This window comes from Daktulosphaira vitifoliae, unplaced genomic scaffold (assembly GCF_025091365.1).
Source record: "Daktulosphaira vitifoliae isolate Bord-2020 unplaced genomic scaffold, ASM2509136v1 Scaffold_4, whole genome shotgun sequence".
Classification (NCBI taxonomy): domain Eukaryota; kingdom Metazoa; phylum Arthropoda; class Insecta; order Hemiptera; family Phylloxeridae; genus Daktulosphaira; species Daktulosphaira vitifoliae.
The window spans coordinates 34,084,917-34,105,789 of record NW_026099575.1 but is presented as its reverse complement, the minus strand read 5'-3'; the positions used below and the strand labels follow the sequence as shown (position 1 = coordinate 34,105,789).

General features: G+C 25.5%; 3 protein-coding genes across 8 annotated transcripts in view; 2 read left to right on the top strand and 1 right to left on the bottom strand.

Annotated features, from left to right (window-relative positions):
* Window positions 1-1,289: 1,289 nt before the first annotated feature.
* On the top strand, window positions 1,290-9,027 carry LOC126905897 (uncharacterized). The gene is made up of 2 exons (XM_050686028.1): window positions 1,290-1,309; window positions 8,435-9,027. The coding sequence occupies exon 2, from the start codon at window positions 8,440-8,442 to the stop codon at window positions 9,004-9,006; it is 567 nt and encodes a 188-aa protein (XP_050541985.1). The 5' UTR covers window positions 1,290-1,309; window positions 8,435-8,439; the 3' UTR covers window positions 9,007-9,027.
* Window positions 9,028-13,850: 4,823 nt separating this feature from the next.
* LOC126905896 (farnesol dehydrogenase-like) overlaps window positions 13,851-20,873 on the top strand; it is a 42,944-nt gene continuing 35,921 nt past the window's right edge. Inside the window, exons 1-4 of one of the 6 annotated variants that reach the window (XM_050686022.1) lie at window positions 18,685-18,843; window positions 19,391-19,595; window positions 19,755-19,929; window positions 20,693-20,819. In XM_050686022.1, coding sequence (XP_050541979.1) covers window positions 19,464-19,595; window positions 19,755-19,929; window positions 20,693-20,819 — 434 coding nt within the window. In that variant the 5' untranslated portion in view covers window positions 18,685-18,843; window positions 19,391-19,463. Of the gene's footprint in view, window positions 14,123-18,684; window positions 18,844-19,390; window positions 19,596-19,754; window positions 19,930-20,692; window positions 20,820-20,873 lie in introns of those variants that run through there. The other 5 variants (XM_050686026.1, XM_050686020.1, XM_050686027.1 and 2 more) reach the window with 5 other exon arrangements.
* LOC126905895 (uncharacterized) lies at window positions 16,269-18,645 on the bottom strand. Its single transcript, XM_050686018.1, has 4 exons — window positions 17,800-18,645; window positions 17,625-17,738; window positions 17,098-17,332; window positions 16,269-17,038 (listed from the first exon to the last, which is right to left on the bottom strand). Exons 1-4 carry the CDS (start codon window positions 17,840-17,842, stop codon window positions 16,312-16,314), a joined length of 1,119 nt encoding a protein of 372 aa, XP_050541975.1. The 5' UTR covers window positions 17,843-18,645; the 3' UTR covers window positions 16,269-16,311.

Below are 20,873 nucleotides of genomic sequence, written 5' to 3'. Positions count from 1 at the left end.
TTAATTACTAGCATTGTGCAACATACTCTATTATTTTATAGCCTAAAGTCAAATCTACCTGACTATTAATACTAACCCATATCCTAATTTTGTAAATTTTATAAAGAAAGAAATGGGTTTTTGTCTTATTATTATACTTACGCTTAAGTATTTATGCTTGGTGGATTCTTTAATCTGTTTAAGAAAACGTGTATACTATAATTCATAAACTATGCTTATTGTTCATTACATTAAATACTAATAAAAATATTTATATAAATGTATGTTCATTAGTACAATTCATTATTAGACACATTATTCAGTTCATTTGGTCGAATCCTATATAAATATTTGAATACCCAAGAACTTGAAGGAATCGTAAAAATTACAAACATTTATTTTCAAAGTCTACGAATAAAACTGACTAATATCATATATTTTATTACTATTAAGTTATAATAGAACAGTATTAATAACTTTTTCAACGCTAAAATTTTTTTGAAAAAAAATATTGAAATAGGGTGGTTTAAGTTTACCCTTGAGCTTTAATAAAATTTCTCAAAGAAAGTAATTACCATAAAAATTTGGTAGAAATAATACTTATTATATATGATATATTTAGATCAATCGGTAAAAAACTAATTAATTAATATTAATTTTTTAAGAAATATTTAGAAAATAATCTTGACCAAGGCAAACTGTCTTGTCAAATTTGATTTTTTTTAATGAGGCAAGTTGACATACCATAGCTTAATATAGGTATACTGATAATATGTATTTATCTTTTCCCTAATTAAGAGAAAACCACCTTCTGCCCCGTTAAAAATTTAGAATATATATTTAATTTTTTTTAAAAATTAAAAAAAAAGATTGGAGTGTAAAAATATTTATAAAAGGATATCAACCTGATAATCCCCTAAGGTGTGCTCCTGGATAATTATTTTTTATATAATATATTTAGTTACTAAGCTAGTTTAACTAATTATAAGTGTGTAATTTATTTTATATACAGAGTCATAAAAATTTACCGATTTAACAAATTTTCGTTGAAATATTTAAATAATATGAATAATTGTTTAAAATTACTTAATAAGGTTTGTTATAGAAATGTTTTTTTAATTTAACAACCATAAAGTATTTTTATGTTCATTTCTTGTACTTTATACAGGTGTCAATTTAATTTTTTTAAATAACAACATACATTTGACTAGCTTATTTAATAAACAATTAGATAAGCTTTCTGTTAATACATAAAATAAATGACGCGAGTAGCACCAATCAAGAATTTAATATCTGTATTGGCACTCATACAAGGTGACTGACACCCCAAGTAATTTTGAGCAAGTTTAACTAATTATTAGCAAATTAATGTATATATAGAAATTGAATTTACAAATAACAAGAAAAAAATACCTATCTTCATTTCATTTTTATTTAAAAATCTCCACTAATACTTCTCTAATAAGACCTAAAATTTTAAATACTTTTTATATGTAATGTTTTTCTCTAGATATTACAATAAAAACAATTTTATTTATTTATTCACGCTCAAGTTAAAACCATACGTGGTAAACCAAAAATATATCGTTTTAGCAAAACAACTGCAATACAAGTGATGTTTAAAAGAAACGTATGTGTTTGTTTAAAATTCTTTGAAAAATTGGTCATTGTTTAGTTAATATATTTACTAATATTTCAATACTTAGTTTGCAGTCATTACTATATTTTGTCAGTCCAAAAAGATTAAAATGCACAAAACATTAGCTCTCCCCTATTATAAATTTAAGTTTTTTTATAGAAAAAAATTTTAATGTGAGAAAATAATGAAAATATGTTTTTGTTTCTAAAAATAATATAAAATAAAAAAGAGACTAAATATTTTTAAATCCCTATAATATGCAAAATATGGAGAAAAAAAAACTTTTTGATAAGAAACCAATGATTAACTAATCGTCATCATTTTTGACCCTTATCGAATTTCATAAAGTTAAAATAAACATGTCTACAACATCAGCATTCACGTTACATTAAACATCGTATAAAATAACTTTTCTGGGATAATTAAAATACTATTTACACATAATTTCAGTCAATTTTTGTATTTAAGAGAGATTTTATTGAATATTTATACTTATAGTAAGGTAATTTTGAATATTTTTAATTATTTAAACTTTTCTTAGTAAAATTAATCATAAATCTTCTTCTTCGTCCTCGCTTTAACCCAACTACTTGTGGTCGGCCACCCTTATCCTAAATTTCTACTTGACACGATCTCCACGTCATCTATGCTCACATCAGCTGTCCTTATATAGCATCCCTCCATCTCTTTTTTGATCTTCCTCTACCTCTTCTTTCTTCTAAATCTATTTCTATAGCTTTTCTTACAGCTTCTGATTCCTCTCTCCTCATAACATGATCATTTAAGTTCATTTTCTCTCATCTTATCCACGATTGACGCTACACCTAACTCCCTCTTATATGGTCGTTCCTTATACAATCTTCTCTAGTCAGTCCACTAAAATATACGTTTAAGTCTTCTTCTTGATACCGACTAGTACACACAGTACGATCCTATCAAAACTTACCGATAAGGGATACCAATATCAATTTTTCCGGATTTATTTTCTCTAATGTGCGGGTAGGATCTGTTTTTACTGTTTGCAACATATTTTGTTTTAAAATTGGTTTACATTAAAATAATAAACAACTCTGTGCTCATTATTACTTGTAATCTTGTGTTAAACATTAGTTTGAACCATCCTGTCACTCCCCATTTCACCTACCTCGTGATCTTCATAGTCAAATAGTACTCTATATACTCTGATAGTATATAGTAGTATACTATATACTACTTTTTCTTAATTCCTTTTCTTCAAGAGCTGATCTTTACACCTCTTGTCTTTGATTAATTTCATCCTAATTTTCGCCTATTAAAACTATATTGTTAAAGAACAACATGCACCTCAGTATCACTCCTTGTATTTCTCTAGTAATTTCATCCATCACAATATAAGTAAGGGATTAAAGCAGAACCTTGGTGTACTCCTACTCTTACCCGAAAACCTTCTGTTACTTCTCCTACGCTTTTTACCCTGGTACAAGTGTCATCATACATATCTTCTATTATATTAATATGCCTTTTCGGGACCCCTTTTCTCATTAATGTCCCCTTTAAAACCTTTCTCGGTACTCAATCATATGCTTTCTCCAAATCTATAAATACCATACACAGCTTTTTGTTCTTTTCCCTAAACTTTTCTATTTGTTGCTCCACACAAAATATTAGCTCCATTGTTGACTTACCAAGCATAAATCCAAACTGGTTTTTAGATACTGATGTCTCATTTCATATTCTCTTATCTATTACCTTTTCCCAAATTTAAATACTATGACTCATAAGCTTTAAGCCTCTATAATTTCCACACTCCTGTATGTCACCTTTATCTTTAAATATCGGCACCAAAATACTATTCCTCTATTCATTTGGAATTTTCCCTTCTAATAAGATTTTATATAAAAGTATTTAAAGTATTTTTCTTCAACTACCTTATACTAACACCGACTAATATTTTCCATACTTCTACTGGCACTTCAGTAAAATTAATCATTAATAAAAATTCAAATAAATTAACACATTTTATATTACATACATTTTAAAAGAATAGTAAAATAATTTATTAGAATAATTGTTTTTATTTATTTAAATAATAAGTATCAATTAAAATTTTATAAGATCTGTTATAAATTGCAATCAATGTTTTAGCAAAAATGTTGTTAAATAATGTTTAATAATTCCAATTTTTTCATAAAAATTATACTGTTCAGATTAATTGATATGACTAAAACCTACATGAATTTATTATTTTTAAAGTTAAATTTTATCATGGAAAACTTTTTTTTACCTATGAATAAATTTTTCTTATATACTAATTACGAGCTGTCGTTTGTGTAAAATATAAACGATTTCAAAAATTTCAAGAATAATCAATGCTAATGAGAAATAAATAAATTCTTAAACTTGTTACAGAAGTGAATAATTACTTTTTGATCAGAGATTCGAACCAATGGCTTTTTTTATTGTTACAACGACAATAAACAACTAAGCTCTATTCTTAATTTAATACTTTCTTTGGTTCGAACAATTTTCTCTATTTTGTCCAAAAATAAAATTTAGAATTTTATTAATAAATAACAATGATATTTTTCTGCACTAGTACAAATTATATNATAAACGATTTCAAGAATTTCAAGAATAATTAATGCTAATGAGAAATAAATAAATTCTTAAACATGTTACAGAAGTGAATAATTATTTTATAATCAGAGATTCGAACCAATGGCTTTTTTTATTGTTACAACGACAATAAACAACTAAGCTCTATTATTAAAGTATTAATACTTTCTTTGGTTCGAACAATTTTCTCTATTTTTTCCAAAAATAAAATTTAGAATTTTATTAATAAATAACAATGATATTTTTTTGCACTAGTAAAAATTATATTTCCTAACTAAAATCAAGCGAAACTCTGATATAAACGTTATACTGGACTTTTCAATTCAACTTTTTTTGATTTAGGAATTTTTGTACATGATTCATTAATTAAATGAAAATCATAATTAAAAATAATGTAAGTAAATGTAAGGATTATAAGTAATAAATTCAATTAAATCATATTGAAAAATATTTTGACTGAATCAAAAAGTGTATTGTTCATATACAGCTCTTATATTAATTAAATAAATAAATAGGATAATAAATTTAACTGTTTATCAAGCAAACAATTTTTTTTTCAAATAATAAAAATATAATACATTTAATAAAATAAAAACTGTCGGGTATTTAATGACATTAGTCATGTAGCGCAGTAAAAATTTAAAGTAGACTATTAATTTAAGGACTGAAATGTCAAAATTAAATATTGAAAACAATATTTATCCAACAGTTTCTTAAAATACTATTTATATTTTAAATTATATGTATGAATAAAACAAAAATCTTTAAGTGTCAATTGATAAATAAATACACATCTCAATTTTTATATTTTGCAAATTAATGTTTCTCATATAGACATAATTTCTTTAAGTTATTTTTATTTGGTGTCAAAATTAACAACCGTTTCTATTGAAATTTTGAAAAACCTTCCTATAAATAAATAAGTTACACTTAATGGGTTTCATCTATATCTTATAACAATTAATCATTTCAATTTCTCCTAAAATTGTGCGCATTAAAGGAAAATCAAAGAAGTTGAATTTTCTTTATATACCCACTCGTTAAAGCTTTTTTATAGTAGTGACTACAAACAATAAGGTCCGGAATTATAAGAATTTATACATTTTGTCAAGTTATTGTGAACATACGATGATCCAGTACAAATTTTTATCAATTGACTTGTAATTGTAGTTACGCGTTGTTACCAAGGTTATAGTTTTTGGAGTAATTAGGGAAATCTTTTTCTGAGATATTCCTAAAACGAAAAATATTTCAATGATTTTATACAATCTTATGACAATGTTCCACAAACTTGGGGACCCTTCAAAGTGGCTCAAACAAAATTAAAAAGTTTATAAAACTCCTGGCCCTAATAATTAGCATTAAATTTCACCTATATATTTTGTTTTTTTGTAATGTTATAAAACATGAAAATAAAAATACATTATATTTTACAATGAATACATAAAAAAATAAATAACAAAATTGTTTTTGTTCATGACACATTTTTTGCTATTTAATTCTGTAATATTTACCATTAGTAAAAATCTGTTAAAAACATGAATTTACTTTTAATGGATGTAACATAAATTTACATTGCCTAATATTTAGACCCATTTTATTTTACTACATTTCTGAAAAATAATCATATCACAACAATAATTATGATTTGAAAAGTTTTTATTGTTTGTTTATTAATATTTGAAAATAAAACAATGAGTATTTAGTTTTTACTATTGGTAGGACAAGATCGTCTTTAATATATATGAGTCATTAAGCAAAAATCATTGTAATAAGATTAACGTCATTATTTTCACAAGCGCGAGGTCGAGGCTTTAATTTTTCCTTAAGAATGGTCTTGTAATAGAGTAATTTTAAATTATCCTATCATTAGGTAAATTCAAATAATTTTTTTTAATAATCTTTATATTTATACTCGTAATTAAGTGAATTTATAACATATTGTATAGCAAATAACGCCTAATTAACTATACCTCACACAATATCTCTAAAAAAATGAAGCAAATTATAATTTTTTCTTTTTAGAAGTTAATAGGATACTACGTTTTATGATTTAAAACAAAAATTGGTCCCATCCCTTCTTTCCCCTTTAAATTAGTAATCGTATAAATTTTTTAAAATGGAAACATATATGCTTAACAAGATTAGAGATAATAAATTGATTTAATTAAGAAAATTATAGGTCTATAACAATTTTTGAATAGGTATTTTAAATGATATTAGAAATTTTATATTATAATAGATGGAGTAGTGCTGTCCATAAAGGCCTTAAGATAAAAATAAATAGATCCGTGCTTCATCTCTTGATATTATTAAAGTGATTATAATTTCCAAAATACTAATTACAAGTTGTTACAGACCAGTTATTTTATTAGTTAGAACATTTATTTTATCGCTTTTAGTTTTTGTGATAATTACTCATTAGTACCTAAGCAATAACTACACAGTTAAATCACACAAAATATATATACAAATTATTATTTTTTTTAACTTTAATAAAATTATTAAAAAATTGCGGCATTTATTGATTACTTGTTATAATCAATGACAGAGACACAGTGTTTCAAAAAAAAAAATATGCGATCAAAAAGAAAAATCATTAGTAACACTAAAGTTTTAAAATTATTATATTTTTTTACCATAATGTTAAACAATAAGAAATATTATTCGCAGATTATTGTATTAGTAGCTAATTGAGCCAGTCACTTTCCAAATTGAGCTATTCAATAATTAATTTTAGCTTCGATGCGAAGCTGAAAAGATATTAATTTTTCCATTATGTGTTTATTTTTTTTTTGTTTTTTTGTCTTTGTTTGTCAGTTCTCATTGGACCAATTTTTCTCAACAATACGTTAAAAGATCACAATTTGTATCTAGTTGAAAACATTTATCTCTAAAATTGAAAATTTTGTCCTCGTTTGCTGATTTAGTAAAAATCATTACCCATGGCAATGATTTTTTTGCAATTTTTCCGTAATTTTTTTTTGAGTTAGAATTCTGCTTNTTACCCATAGCAATGATTTTTTTGCAAATTATCCGTAATTTTTTTTTTTAGTTAGAATTCTGCTTTTCAATAATCCACCAACTTCATAAAATTAAACACTGTCTACAGATTTTTAGAAATTAAATGAAAAAAAATTTACCGATTTTAAAAATCATAATTTTTTTGAGGATTTTCACTATTTATGAGGAACAAGGGCAAAATGTTTAATTTTTGAGAGTTATAACTTCAAGTAGATACAATTTGTGATCTTTTAACGTATTGTTTAGAAAAATCGGTCCAGTGAGAGCTGAGAAAAAGTAGTGACAAACACAAAAAAAATAAACATATCAAGGTAAAATTAATATCTTTTCAGCTTCGCATCAAAGCTAAAATAAATTATTGAATAGCTCAATTTGGAAAGTGACTGGCTCTTAAATTAAAGAAATAATTTCTTTTTACTCAACTAAATAAAATTAAAACAAAAATACTGGCATTAAATTTGAATTTAGCATCCTCTAAGACTCAAATTAATAAAATAAAATAATGATAAATACCCCCTTACAGTCCACAAAACAATTTAAATGTATTATCTAACATCAATTTGTATTTAGCAACCTATATTTTATGTAATAATATTTTTTACTGCACAATTTAAATTTTAAAACAATGAGTGGTAGTATGAATTGTGGGGTTCTAGATAAATTATAAACGTGAGTAGTATCCAAACTTTATTAATTTATAACCAAATGTTTTATGTCTTATTTTCATAAATGTTACGTTTTTAATCAGAATCATTTAAAAGTTACTTTTTAAATAAAAAAAGAATTGTACAAATATGTGGCATACTTTTTCCAGACTATTTAAGTATGATACTTTAAAAATCAAGGAATTGATTAATCATTATAGGATTTATAAATAGATACTTTTAATACTTCATAATAAATCAATAAAACTTCTGAGAACAACAAGATGTTAAAAAGACTATTTTTTCTATAACAAGATATTTAAATGTGTTTATCTTGAATTTTTTTTAGTACAACCAAAATATTTGTTTAAAAAATTTTTAGTATAAATGAGGATAGTTTTCGACAATTTTTTAAAAGCTTTTGAGATTTTGATAAGTTTATATAAATTTTAAATATTTTAATAATCATAAATATTTAAAATGTATTCAAGATATCGAAGCATTTTTATTTTAAATTTCTTCGTAGTATTAATCTATGTAACAAACGTTTCAGTTGTAATGTCGAAACCGTCAATAAATAATTCACAAAATAACATGGGTGGAAATAGCGGACAGTGTAATGATGGAAGCTGCAATCAAAGATTTGAGGAAGAAATGGAAGTTTTCAATAGTTTTGATTTGAATAATTTAAAAAATCCAAACGTATTTAATAAAATAATATCATTACTCTCAGCAAATAATTATGCACTGTGTAAAGTGATCGGAACTATACTCACACTAAGACAATGTAACTTTTTAAGTTTTTTCAAAGTAAAAACTATTTTATTAGCAGCAGCTGCTTACTACACACTTCAAGCCAGTAGCGACAATAATTTCAAAATACCTGATACAATAAAAAACTTATTTGGACAAATAAACAATCAATGTACCGAGACAGAAGCATGCAGATCTAATGTGCCAGAGTATAATTCACAATCTGAAAACAGTGGTTTATTAGGAAATGCCCAGGAATACTACCAGTGGTTATTCGGAGAATTTCCAGGGGGAGCAAATCAGTATACTGACTCAAGAATGGACAGTAATTACTCAGCTAACGATTTGTTAGATTATCAAAAATATAACTAAGTACAGGAAAAAGTATGAACCTCTTTGTAAAGCACTAAAATTATTATATTTTTATATTATTATAATCATTGTCTTAATAAAAATCAAATTAAAATCATTGTAATTCCATCATCAATATTAATTAACTAAAATTGATTTTCCATTTAAAATTATTATACATATTATTAAATATTGTAAAAATATTTTTTTAGTATTAACTTGTACAAGGAAAAGTATATTTTAAGCATTATTGAATGTTTACAGCTAAATAACAATGTTTGAGTTATTTAATTCAATGTAGATTTTATTTTTAAATTTCCATTGTCATATATATAAATAAAAAATAGACTAACCAAATTTAATTGTTAATTAACAATTTTGTTTAATTATTTTTTTATCGAATTATTGTATCGCAAATGCAATTTACGATAGAATATTTATAGACTATAAATATTCTATCGCATTGACCAATCAAATTCAACAAAACATACTTTAAGAATCTCATCAGGTATTGCTAAACTACATTTACGGAATATTAAAAGGTCATTTTTCCAAAGACAACGAGTTTGCTCATATTTACAATTCTCTATCAAATCTACGCCGTGATTCATTCAATTTTTAGTCGCTTTGACTTAGAAGAGTTTTTATACAACCTTTTTCTGCCGAAAACTTTTGGTGATACAAACATTTCAACACATAAAACATATTGGTACATGAGTTATTTATTTTTATTACACAACTTAACACAATTAAAAAAAATACATGATTAGATTGCATTATGTCTATTTCTTATTGAAATTATACCAGGTTATATCTACAACCTGGCTGGACAGAGTACTAGCATAATAACATCATAATCAAGGTATTAATTAATCATAAGCGATTTTCAAAATGTCTCTCCACTTGTCGATTATCCAGTCTCTGTCACAGTGTGGCCATCAGTGTAGGACACTAGTATAATCTATTGTGTAAAGAACTGATATTGAGCTCGCATTTATCTTGGAACACTCTATGGATGAGTGAAAAGATGTAGGCCACTTAGAAATCGTTTATTGCACAGTTATGCTATTCAAAATCTCATTATTGGTTTTACAAAAATTTGTAAGTATAATATACTACACACAAAGTCAAAGAGCATATCACATAAACATACAAAAAAATTGTACATAAAATACCAAAAGAATATTAAATTCCATTTTAACCTAATGTAGATTTAATATATAATTGCACTGAAGAAATACCTATACGCGAATTAATATAGTAATTAAAGTCGCGTAGTTTTAAGTGCGTACACGGACGTGTATGCAGACACATCACTAATAGTGACTGCATGATTTACCAAAAATGAATATTTGTCTTCTTAGGATAATTATAAGTGAATGGGAACATTTATTTATATGACAAATCCATAATAATACCTTTACCGAAAGATTTTTAGTGTTAAACTAAAAAGTAAATGATATGCTAAAATATGATCAAGTTTTAGGGTGTAAAAAGAGTATAAAGATTAATTTTCTTTATTCTCATTTAAACAAATTCCATACGACATAGAAGACTTAAGTAAAGAACAAGGCGATCGAATTCACCAAGACGTAATCTGACACAAAATATTTTAAAAAGAAAATCAAGTAAACGAAGTTATTATATGGGGAAAAAAAGCTATTAAATACAAAGTTGTTGAAAAAAAATTTAATTTTTTGTAATAATTTATATTTTTTTACTTAAAACAAAAAAACCAATTTTCTCAAGTGAAAAATTGTAAATTTCGTTTAAATTCAATAGTAATTAAAATTACATTAAAATTCTTAAGTATTCTGTTATAGAAAATAATATTGCCGTGAAATTTAAAATGTTAAAATAGGATTAATTAAAAAATGCAAAAACATTACTTACATTTTTAGAGAAATAGTCTTTAATTTTAATAATAATACTTTGCTATACAATATTTAAAAAAATGTAAGTAGAGTCATTAAATTAATTTCTTATTTTATATAGGTTTTGAAATTCAAAAATTTGTTTTTTTTTTGGTTAATCCAGTTTTTTTATAACTTTCACGTTTATTTTTATAGAAAGAATATATATTTTTTAATTTTGATTATATTTAATATGTGAATTTGAAACAAATTAAGTATAGTAATCTAAAAATTAATTTTAACATAATATGTATTATTAACAACTTTTTATTTAATTTTAGATTTGAAATATTTATTAGATATAAAACATTTATTTATCTTTCAATAGCTTCATACGATTTTCAAGAATGAGCTCCCAATAAACCATAACTTTTAATTGCATTGAATGGTCATATTTATTGTAAAATTACCTAATACTGAAAAAATGACTTATCGATGACAGATTTTCAAATTTTTTTTTCATAAAACATGAGATCGCCGAAGTTATTCAGAGAAAATTATTTACGAAGATGAGAAAATTTTTTTAGCACCTCGTCATAGATCTTTATCAAAAACGCTCATTGCCGCCATCGTTTTTTTATTTAAAAACTGTAATTATTATCAAACTTACTTAAAAAAAATTCCAAAGATACCCTTAAAAATTCGTTGAATTCTGTTTTTGAGTTATAAGTTATTTTTTTTTTATTTAAGTCTAAGTTCATATTTTTAGTGAGATATGGTTATGGTTTGCGCATAAAATTTTGTTTAAATTTTATAACAATTTATGTAGTTTTCACTCAGAACATTAAAAATTATTAAGTTTTCTTTTGCCTATCTGTTGTGCTAAATAATAATTAGTAGATTGTTATGAATTATAATTGTTAAGTATTTTGTAGTCATATTATTATTTTTTTAAATTATTATTTAATTTAAAATTGGAACTATTCTTTTGGTTTAACTGCTTCTGGAGTAATATTTTTTTGTACAAGACATATCGTGTTTGTTTTAGCCGGGTACTCCTATCGGTAAGAACAGTCCAAAGGGCTTCGCAGTGACGCCTACAGTAAACAGGGTTTGGGGCGGAACTTCAGCTAGGTAAAGCCTAGTAAATATATAATAAGATAAATTAAAAATAAAAAACAGGTTTGCTAACTAGCATTACCAGCAGCAGAGTCCCCTGAGAAATATACCAACACATAACAAATAAAGATGTAACTCACACTCTCAAAACAAAATGTGAATTAAAGCAACAAATTAAACCAAGTCAAACCATCTACAGCTAAATGGCTGGAACTTCAAACCATACTAAGTAGACACCAGGAGATTATAATAACCAAAGTACGTATCGGCCACACTAGACTGACACACTCTTATCATATGTCTGAAGAATCCGAAACTATTTGTGATACATGTCAATGCAAACTCTCTATTATCCATATCTTTCTCAATAGCACTATTTACTAAAATGTCTGATATACTTCAAACATCATATCAAGTTCATTGAAGGCGTCCTAGCATTCAAACGAGAAACACAAGTCATTAATTTTCTCAAGACCACTGAACTTGAGTCATTTATTTAAATTAAACTAACTACTCCAATCATACGATACAATTAAGTCTATGCAACATAAAATCAACTATGAAATCACTCAATACTGTAACCTTGTTATATTTTTTTTGTATTAACCTAACACAATTTAATATTAGAAGGCTAAAGAACTAGAATTTAAAGCCTATAAATATATTAAAAAAAAAAAAAAAGCATAATGTTAAAAATATTAACTGGCTAATTATTATTTAATTGAAATATTTAATTCTGGAATAAGAAAATAAAAAATATTATTTAAAGGACAAATAAACTTAAAAGTTTCACTAAAACAAAATTTACTTTAAATTTATTTTAAGTTCTATTTAATTTGAAAAATATTAAGTACAAATTAAATTTAAAAAAAAAATGGCTACGTCCCAAAAGTCTTTGTGATCACTAAACTTTATGAACCATTTTAAATCATGATTCATTATTTACTATATAAATGAAAAAAAAAAATAAAAAAAAGCACGTAGTTGATATTTTTCAAAACTTTATAAAATTATCTATTTCTTGGTTTAAGTTTCATAGTTTTATAATAAACTAAAAAAAAAATTATATTCCATAGTTCAGTTTTTAGAAAAAAAACTAACTCAACTATAAGATCAAAAAAAAAAAATGGTAGAAACTGGTAGAAGTAATAAAAATAGCATAACTCTTATATATAAATAAAGAAAACAATTTTTAATCCGTCTAAAATTACAAATACAAAAAATAGGTTTATATTTTTTTAGTTATTCAACTCAATTACAAAGTTATAAATATAAATAGTCATACAGAATAGACATGGCAGTTATACGCATACAATGAACTTTAAGCTTTTATATGACGTGTATTTTATTTTGAATAACGCTATTACTCCTGCAAACTTTGTTTATCATATTAATACTTACATCGCAAAAATTGAGTTATAATAAATAATTGTATAAATTATGAATGGCCTAACTGAAATGTTGTTTGCACAACTATAATAATCTAGTTGAAATTACTAAAGAAATGTAGTTGCCCGAATATATAATAATCATGTGTTTAACGCTAATGATACTAACATTGTTCCCAAAATATATACACTATTTTTTAGTCCATTTTGTGGCTTTTTAAGTTAAATATTTTAATTCTTCTTATTTTTCCTCGCTTTATCCCAACTACTTGGGGTCAGACTCCCTTATCCTAAACTTCCCCTTGACACAAGTTAAATATTTTATATATATTTTTAATTTTAATTGCTCTCATATAGTCAAGTGTATATTATTGTTCGGTCGATCCAAAGGGGAATAAGACCGCGTTGTTGTTGAGTTTCGGTTGTCATCGCCATGAGCGCGACCTGCCCCAACTGGTTTTACTTGGGGTAGTATGTGCGATGGTCGCCAATGGCGTCATTCCCATACTCGTGTGCTCCCTGTGCGCGTGTGTGTAACTACAGTGGAATTACGGACACTGTTTGTCTTTATGAGGAGTCTTTAATTATTAAGCGCTCTTATATAACAGGCAGATTACGTAGGACGAGAGTCTACATTTTCATGTTTCGCTTAAACATTTTGTCAGAAGCTAATTAATAGCTTACTTCGGATGCAATCGGAGCGTCGGACACGATTGTTATATAAATATTGGACAATACATCGTCACCAACGTCGTTCATCACTCGGTCACGAGCAAGGTCAGTATATTTTGTGTATCGTATTATTAAGTTAATAGTTCAATATAACTAGCCGTTATTATTTGAGCATTTATTAACATTAGAGATTAAGTTATCATTTGTTAATCTTATTTATTGAAAATATTGGCGTTATAAAACAAAAGAGATATACAGCCCACAAAATGGTTTGATTTATTGATTTAATTTTTTTTGACTTTGCAAAGAACCAAAAACATAAACCTTCATTCGGCGAATTGTCGTTTGAGTAGTTACGTCATATAATTATGGGCAAAATTAAAAATATCAGTAAATTATTCTTTGTTAAAATAAGTTTGCTTTATTCGCCGTTATTATCCAAATAAAATGCAAAAAATTATTATGTTTGCATATATTTTACAAAATATCAAATATGTTCTATGTTAATTGAGACATGTTATTTTATTATAATCTAAATAGTGACTGCTAACATTTACATTTAGAAATGTTATTAATAATAGATAATGCTAACTAAATAAGTCTGTTAAAAGAAACTGAATATGATATCAGTCCAACAAAATGACCTATCAGTTAAATCATGACAAATGTTTGGATATTAACTACTTTTTATAGTTGGTTCGACTATATTAGTTGAGTTCTTCCGTCTCTATAATTATTATATTATTATCGCAAATTAATCATGTTTTTTTAAATGGGGTATTTAAATGGATGTTTCAACTGTATAGATTTTTTCGTATATATCTCTGGAGAGAAATATTTACAACTTATAATATTATGAGAAATACAATTTTGGATGTCTCCAATAAACTATTTATATATTAAAAATAATATGCAGAAATGTCACAGACATTTCTGTATACCAAAAGTTAATTTAAAAATATTTTCGGTAACCAAAATGTTATCACGTATAAATGTGATAACCTTTTAGTTTCCATGTTGTGATATATAGTTGTATAGTATAACAGTAAACTATTATCTTATCTGAAATTAAAAACTGTACACAGCTAGATTTACAGTATAAACGCAAGATTATTTAATAGAATAATTTGTCAAGTGTATAATGTCATAAACATTTGATTGATATACAAAATATTCTAATAACAAATAATGAATAAAATTGCTGATAAATTATACGCTCAATTTTTCTTAAAATAATAACTATGAAAAGAAAACTATTTTTTGTATTTTTAAATTTCACATATTTTTCTCATTGTTATATTTTTTGAATAATTTCAGGTTACTGAAAACTTTTGGATAATTATTCTATAGTATAAATTTCTAATTAATAGAATACTGTAATAACGTTGAGATAATAAACAAATAACGCAACATTTTTCTTTTATAATTTTGGTTTGAAAAAGATGGAAACTTATTGGCACACTTATGAATTACTAGAACCATCAAATAAGCCAACTTGATTCAGTTAAACATTTTACATATTTTACTACTTAACTTTTTTGAACAATTATTGCGTGTATCTTAATAATTCTTGTAAACATTTTTATATTCACTAATTATAATGTTACATTTATTATTTATTTGAATACATAATATAGCTGATAATTTTTATAATAAGTGGTTTAAATATGTTATCATTTTTATCTATATCGAGCCTGCTATTCATTTTATCATAATAACTAAGTAATTAAACATAATTACTAAAGATAAATAACTATCAATTGTTTGAATAATTTCGATAATAAATACAATAAAAATATACAGGGTGTAAATCTTTCGAACCATAGTAATATATAGGCGAGTATCCTTGGAGTGTGTAAACAATGACCTCGTTTTTTTTTTTTTTTTTCCCAAAATTGGGGAAGTTTTGGAATAACCCCCCGGGATTTCCCCAAAAATAAAAATAAATCATACCACGATATTTCCCGCAAAATTCTCGTACAAATTGAGGGGTCACTCGATTTTGTCCAAAAAATTGGCCATTTCCCCTCATTTCCGCCCCTAAAATTGGATGAATCGAAATTTTAGTGTTACATATCAATTTGTACTAGAATTTTGCAAGAAATATCATAGTATTATTTATTTTTAATTTTTATGGTTTTTTCATGCTGAAAATTCGGGAAATCCACAAATTAATAGGTTTTATTGTTTTTTTTTTAATTATTACTTGTACTTTCAGTGATAATAATGGTAAGATATCAAATCAAAATAATTTTAATTATTTTAAACATTTTTTCTTTATTTCTTTTAACTATTTACAATAATAATTCGCTATTTGAGGTTTTTAAATATTGTTCAATGTGCCCTCCTTGTTTTTGGACACATAATTGGAGCCGTTTTTTCATTGAATATCTTATTTTTTCATAAATGTCTGAGATTCCATTGATACTCCTACAAGCTTCAAAAATTCTGGCTATCAATTCTTCCTTTGAACTAACCTCATTACAATAAACTTTTTCTTTCAAATAACCCCATAAAAAAAAATCGCAAGGTGTTAAATCAGGGCTTCGTGGTGGCCATACGATATTGGGTCTGTAATGGGCTCGATTACCTGCTTGCCTGCCTATGATACCCTCAGGAAACATAAAAAATAATTGTTCTCTAACAGCATTAGTATGATGAGGGGGGGCACCATCCATCATAAACCACATTGTCTCTTGGATTTCATTAGGCACATCTTCCAATAAATTTGGCAAATTATTCCTTAAAAAGTTCAGGTAAGCTTGGCCATTTAACCTATCGGGTAAAACAAAAGGTCCAACCAAATAATTATCAACAATACCACACCAAATATTAACCGAAAATTTGTATTGTGATCCTGTAATTCGTGTAACGTGTGGATTTGCTTCAGACCAGTGGTGCAAGTTATGCAAATTTATAGTGCCATCTTTGGTAAAAGAAGCTTCATCCGTGAATAAAATTTTGTTTAAAAAACTTGTATCAACTGTCATACGGCTTAACATTTCACGTGAAAAATTCAATCTAATGATAAAAAATATTAATTAAAATTTATTGCCTGAACAGAAAAGTTATTTTTTAACCTTAATGGAAAATCCCTAGGTAACAACTCCTGTACTTTTTGCCGATGAAATGGATACAATTTATTACTATTTAAGACTTTCCAGACACTCATGTGATTGATATTAATCTCCGCACCAATTTTTCGCGTACTTGTTTCTGGATCATTTTGAACTTGTTCTAAAATAGTTTCTTCTGTGCGAACATCTAAAGTTGACCGATTACCTCCCGATCGATGACCAAATGGTTGTAAAATACCTTCAGAATAAAAAAACGTACATTTTTTGAACTTTTTTACTACTTTTATTTAATTAAAAATTGATTCTAGTTACTCTAATCTAATTACTTAAGGTTTATCGAAAAAAAATTATGAAAAAAATTTGTGGGATTCGAACCCAGATCTTCATGCTTTGTATCCTACAATTTGGAACGCTGCCACACAACGCCTTTAGTGTTTGATAGCAAATTTAATTAATTTAAGAATTAAATTTTTAAATCGAACTAAATTTTAATTGATCTGCTAAAATTAATAAAATAATGATAGTAAGACCTGTTTCTCGAGATCGACGAACAACATCATCGAAAGTTTGATAATGTGGTTGCCGACGGTTGGGATACAGCTCTGCCCATCTAATACTTGCACGGTATCCGTTGCCTGTTTCTCCTAATAGTCATTTTAAATAATAAATGATCTTGAAAAAATAGTTCATTCAAAAATTACTTACCTACAAGTAAAATCATATCGGTGTATTCTGAATTGGTAAACATTATTTTATTTAAAATTAAATACCTTAATTAAATAAAAAACTTTTTAAAATAAAACAAAACGCACGCAACTTGTAAAAAAAAGTTGTCTTGCTTAAAGGCAAGGTATGTCCTAATGACAAAGATAACAAATGTTAATTTAGATAGTGTAATACAAATATCATTGTTATGTAACTTACAGTCTTATTTGGTACATCATGGAATATTGGTAAAAGTCTATTTTTAGAGTTAATTTTTCGTATTAAATAGGCAATTATGGTTCGATCAATTAAGTTTACTTTTGAATTATTTCCAAAAATTTTAATTATGACTTAAGGTCGGAAAGTTAATTGTAAGTAATTACAAAAAATAAAGAAAAAATGTTTAAAATAATTAAAATTATTTTGATTTGATATCTTACCATTATTATCACTGAAAGTACAAGTAATAATTAAAAAAAAAACAATAAAACCTATTAATTTGTGGATTTCCCGAATTTTCAGCATGAAAAAACCATAAAAATTAAAAATAAATAATACTATGATATTTCTTGCAAAATTCTAGTACAAATTGATATGTAACACTAAAATTTCGATTCATCCAATTTTAGGGGCGGAAATGAGGGGAAATGGCCAATTTTTTGGACAAAATCGAGTGACCCCTCAATTTGTACGAGAATTTTGCGGGAAATATCGTGGTATGATTTATTTTTATTTTTGGGGAAATCCCGGGGGGTTATTCCAAAACTTCCCCAATTTTGGGAAAAAAAAAAAAAAAAAAACGAGGTCATTGTTTACACACTCCAAGGATACTCGCCTATATATTACTATGGTTCGAAAGATTTACACCCTGTATAGCTTTTTCATATATTAATCCAGTTTAGATAAAAGATTCATATAGTATAAGCGTTATACTTACATATTTATGAATCTAATTTCAATTAAATAATTGACATTTATAATTTTAAATGAAAAATGAAATAATCGCAAAAGAACTCATTACTATTTTTATCGATCTTATTCTAAGTAAGTTTTGAGTTTATAGAAGTAAATTATAACGAAATTTTGTCTCAAATTGAATATTATACATTTATATACATGTATAATTTTTAACATAAATTGTTTAAATTTTATCATTTAGAAAAATATAATAAAAGCAATAAAATTTGTAGATAGTGAAAATTGCCTTAATTATTTAATTTAAAATTATGACTTTTAATTTCCGTTAATATAGCATTAGTAATATTAGTGTGTAACTCTCCATGCATCAAGAAAAGAAAAAACATTTTAAAATTTTATAGAACTTTCAAAACATACAAATTTACTTAAACGTTTATTGTTTTAACTATAATTCAATAACAACTGTCAAATTACAAGTGGATAATTAGAATTTTTACATTAACTAAACATATTTTTAAATTACCTAATTTAAACAGTGTATATCATTTTTTTTTCGAAAAAACATTACATTGAACAAATTTTTAATGAAGTTTCATTTTTATATTTATGAAATTTATATTTTGTGAAGTATGATTACATTTTATGTTCCTAAAAGTTGTGCCAACATTTTCAGAAGTGTTCATCACACTTGTTCATAGAAAAATATAAGTCAAATAAAAAATAACTTGTTTCAAACTCTATCAATTATGGAACAGTGGCGTGGACATTTAGCTGTCGTTACTGGAGCAAGTGCAGGCATTGGTTCTGCAATAACTATTGAACTGTTAAAACACGGAGTAAATGTAGTAGCTATTGCAAGGAGAGAGCACCTTCTTATTGTAAGGACTTATCAAAACTTAACAATCTAAAAAATGAAAGCACAGTTTAAAAAAAAAAAATTAAAGGATAATAATAATCCCCTATCCAAATCCAACAATGCTTTAAAGACGTAAAATTTATTATATAAATTAGGTTCATTTTTTTTTTTTTGTTAATAGGAATTGAGTAATTTAGTAAAGGAAAAAGAATGGCGTGGAAAGATTTACTTGAAACCATGTGATATAACTGATGAAGTATCTTTGAAAGATGTATTTAACTGGATTGAAACAAACATAGGCGGAATAAGTATAATGATTAATAATGCAGGCATGTTAAGGCGTTCTACATTATTGGGTAAGAATGTAAAAATACATAATTTATACAGAAAAAATGTTTAATTTTAAGCTTAACATAACAACAAAAAATTTATATAGTAAAAAGATCCATGTCTATAATCGACCCAAATACAATACCAAGTTGAAATTACTAAATAAATTTAGACATTATTTTTTATAGCTATATGAATAGTTTGTCGTAAATTAATCACAATTTTTAGTTAATATATATTTTTTACCTTTAAATGCAAAAATATTCTTTATTTTATTTAACATGTTGATAACAAAATAATAATCAATCAAATTAGGGACATGTTTTTATCCAGAATACGAATCACAAGAGAAAATATTTCTCTATCTACTTCAAAAGAAGAAAGTATTTTATTTTGTCTGTACGGGCGCAGTTTGTCGAAGCTATTTTATAGTATTAAATAGCGATAAAAAGACCAGGCGATGATTTTCTGATAAATAATACCAGTATCATAACCTAAGAGCTGACACGCGACACATACCGTCACATATTAAACATATATAATCCATCATTTTGAAACAGTCTATTTCATAATAACCATAATATTATTGCGTTTATTATTAATCGAAATAAGTCTAGTGAGATTGAATCGCTTATTCACGGCTTATCTCTATGATTTTTCTCATTATAATGTTAATGACTGACTCGTCCTATCTTATAGGATTTTTTACATGTAAATACTATTTAATTCAATTAATGTTACTATTTAAATTATTGTTATAATTAAATGTCCTACCAATATGCAATTTAGGGGGTAGCACGGCTGATTGGAAATCTATTTTTGATCTAAATGTTATGGCATTAAGTGCATGCTCAAGAGAGGCATATCAATCTATGGCTAAACACAAAATTAATGGACACATAATACAAATTAATAGGTGCTCTAATAATATTTAGTTATCATCTCTGTATATAGTCTTAATTTTGTATTT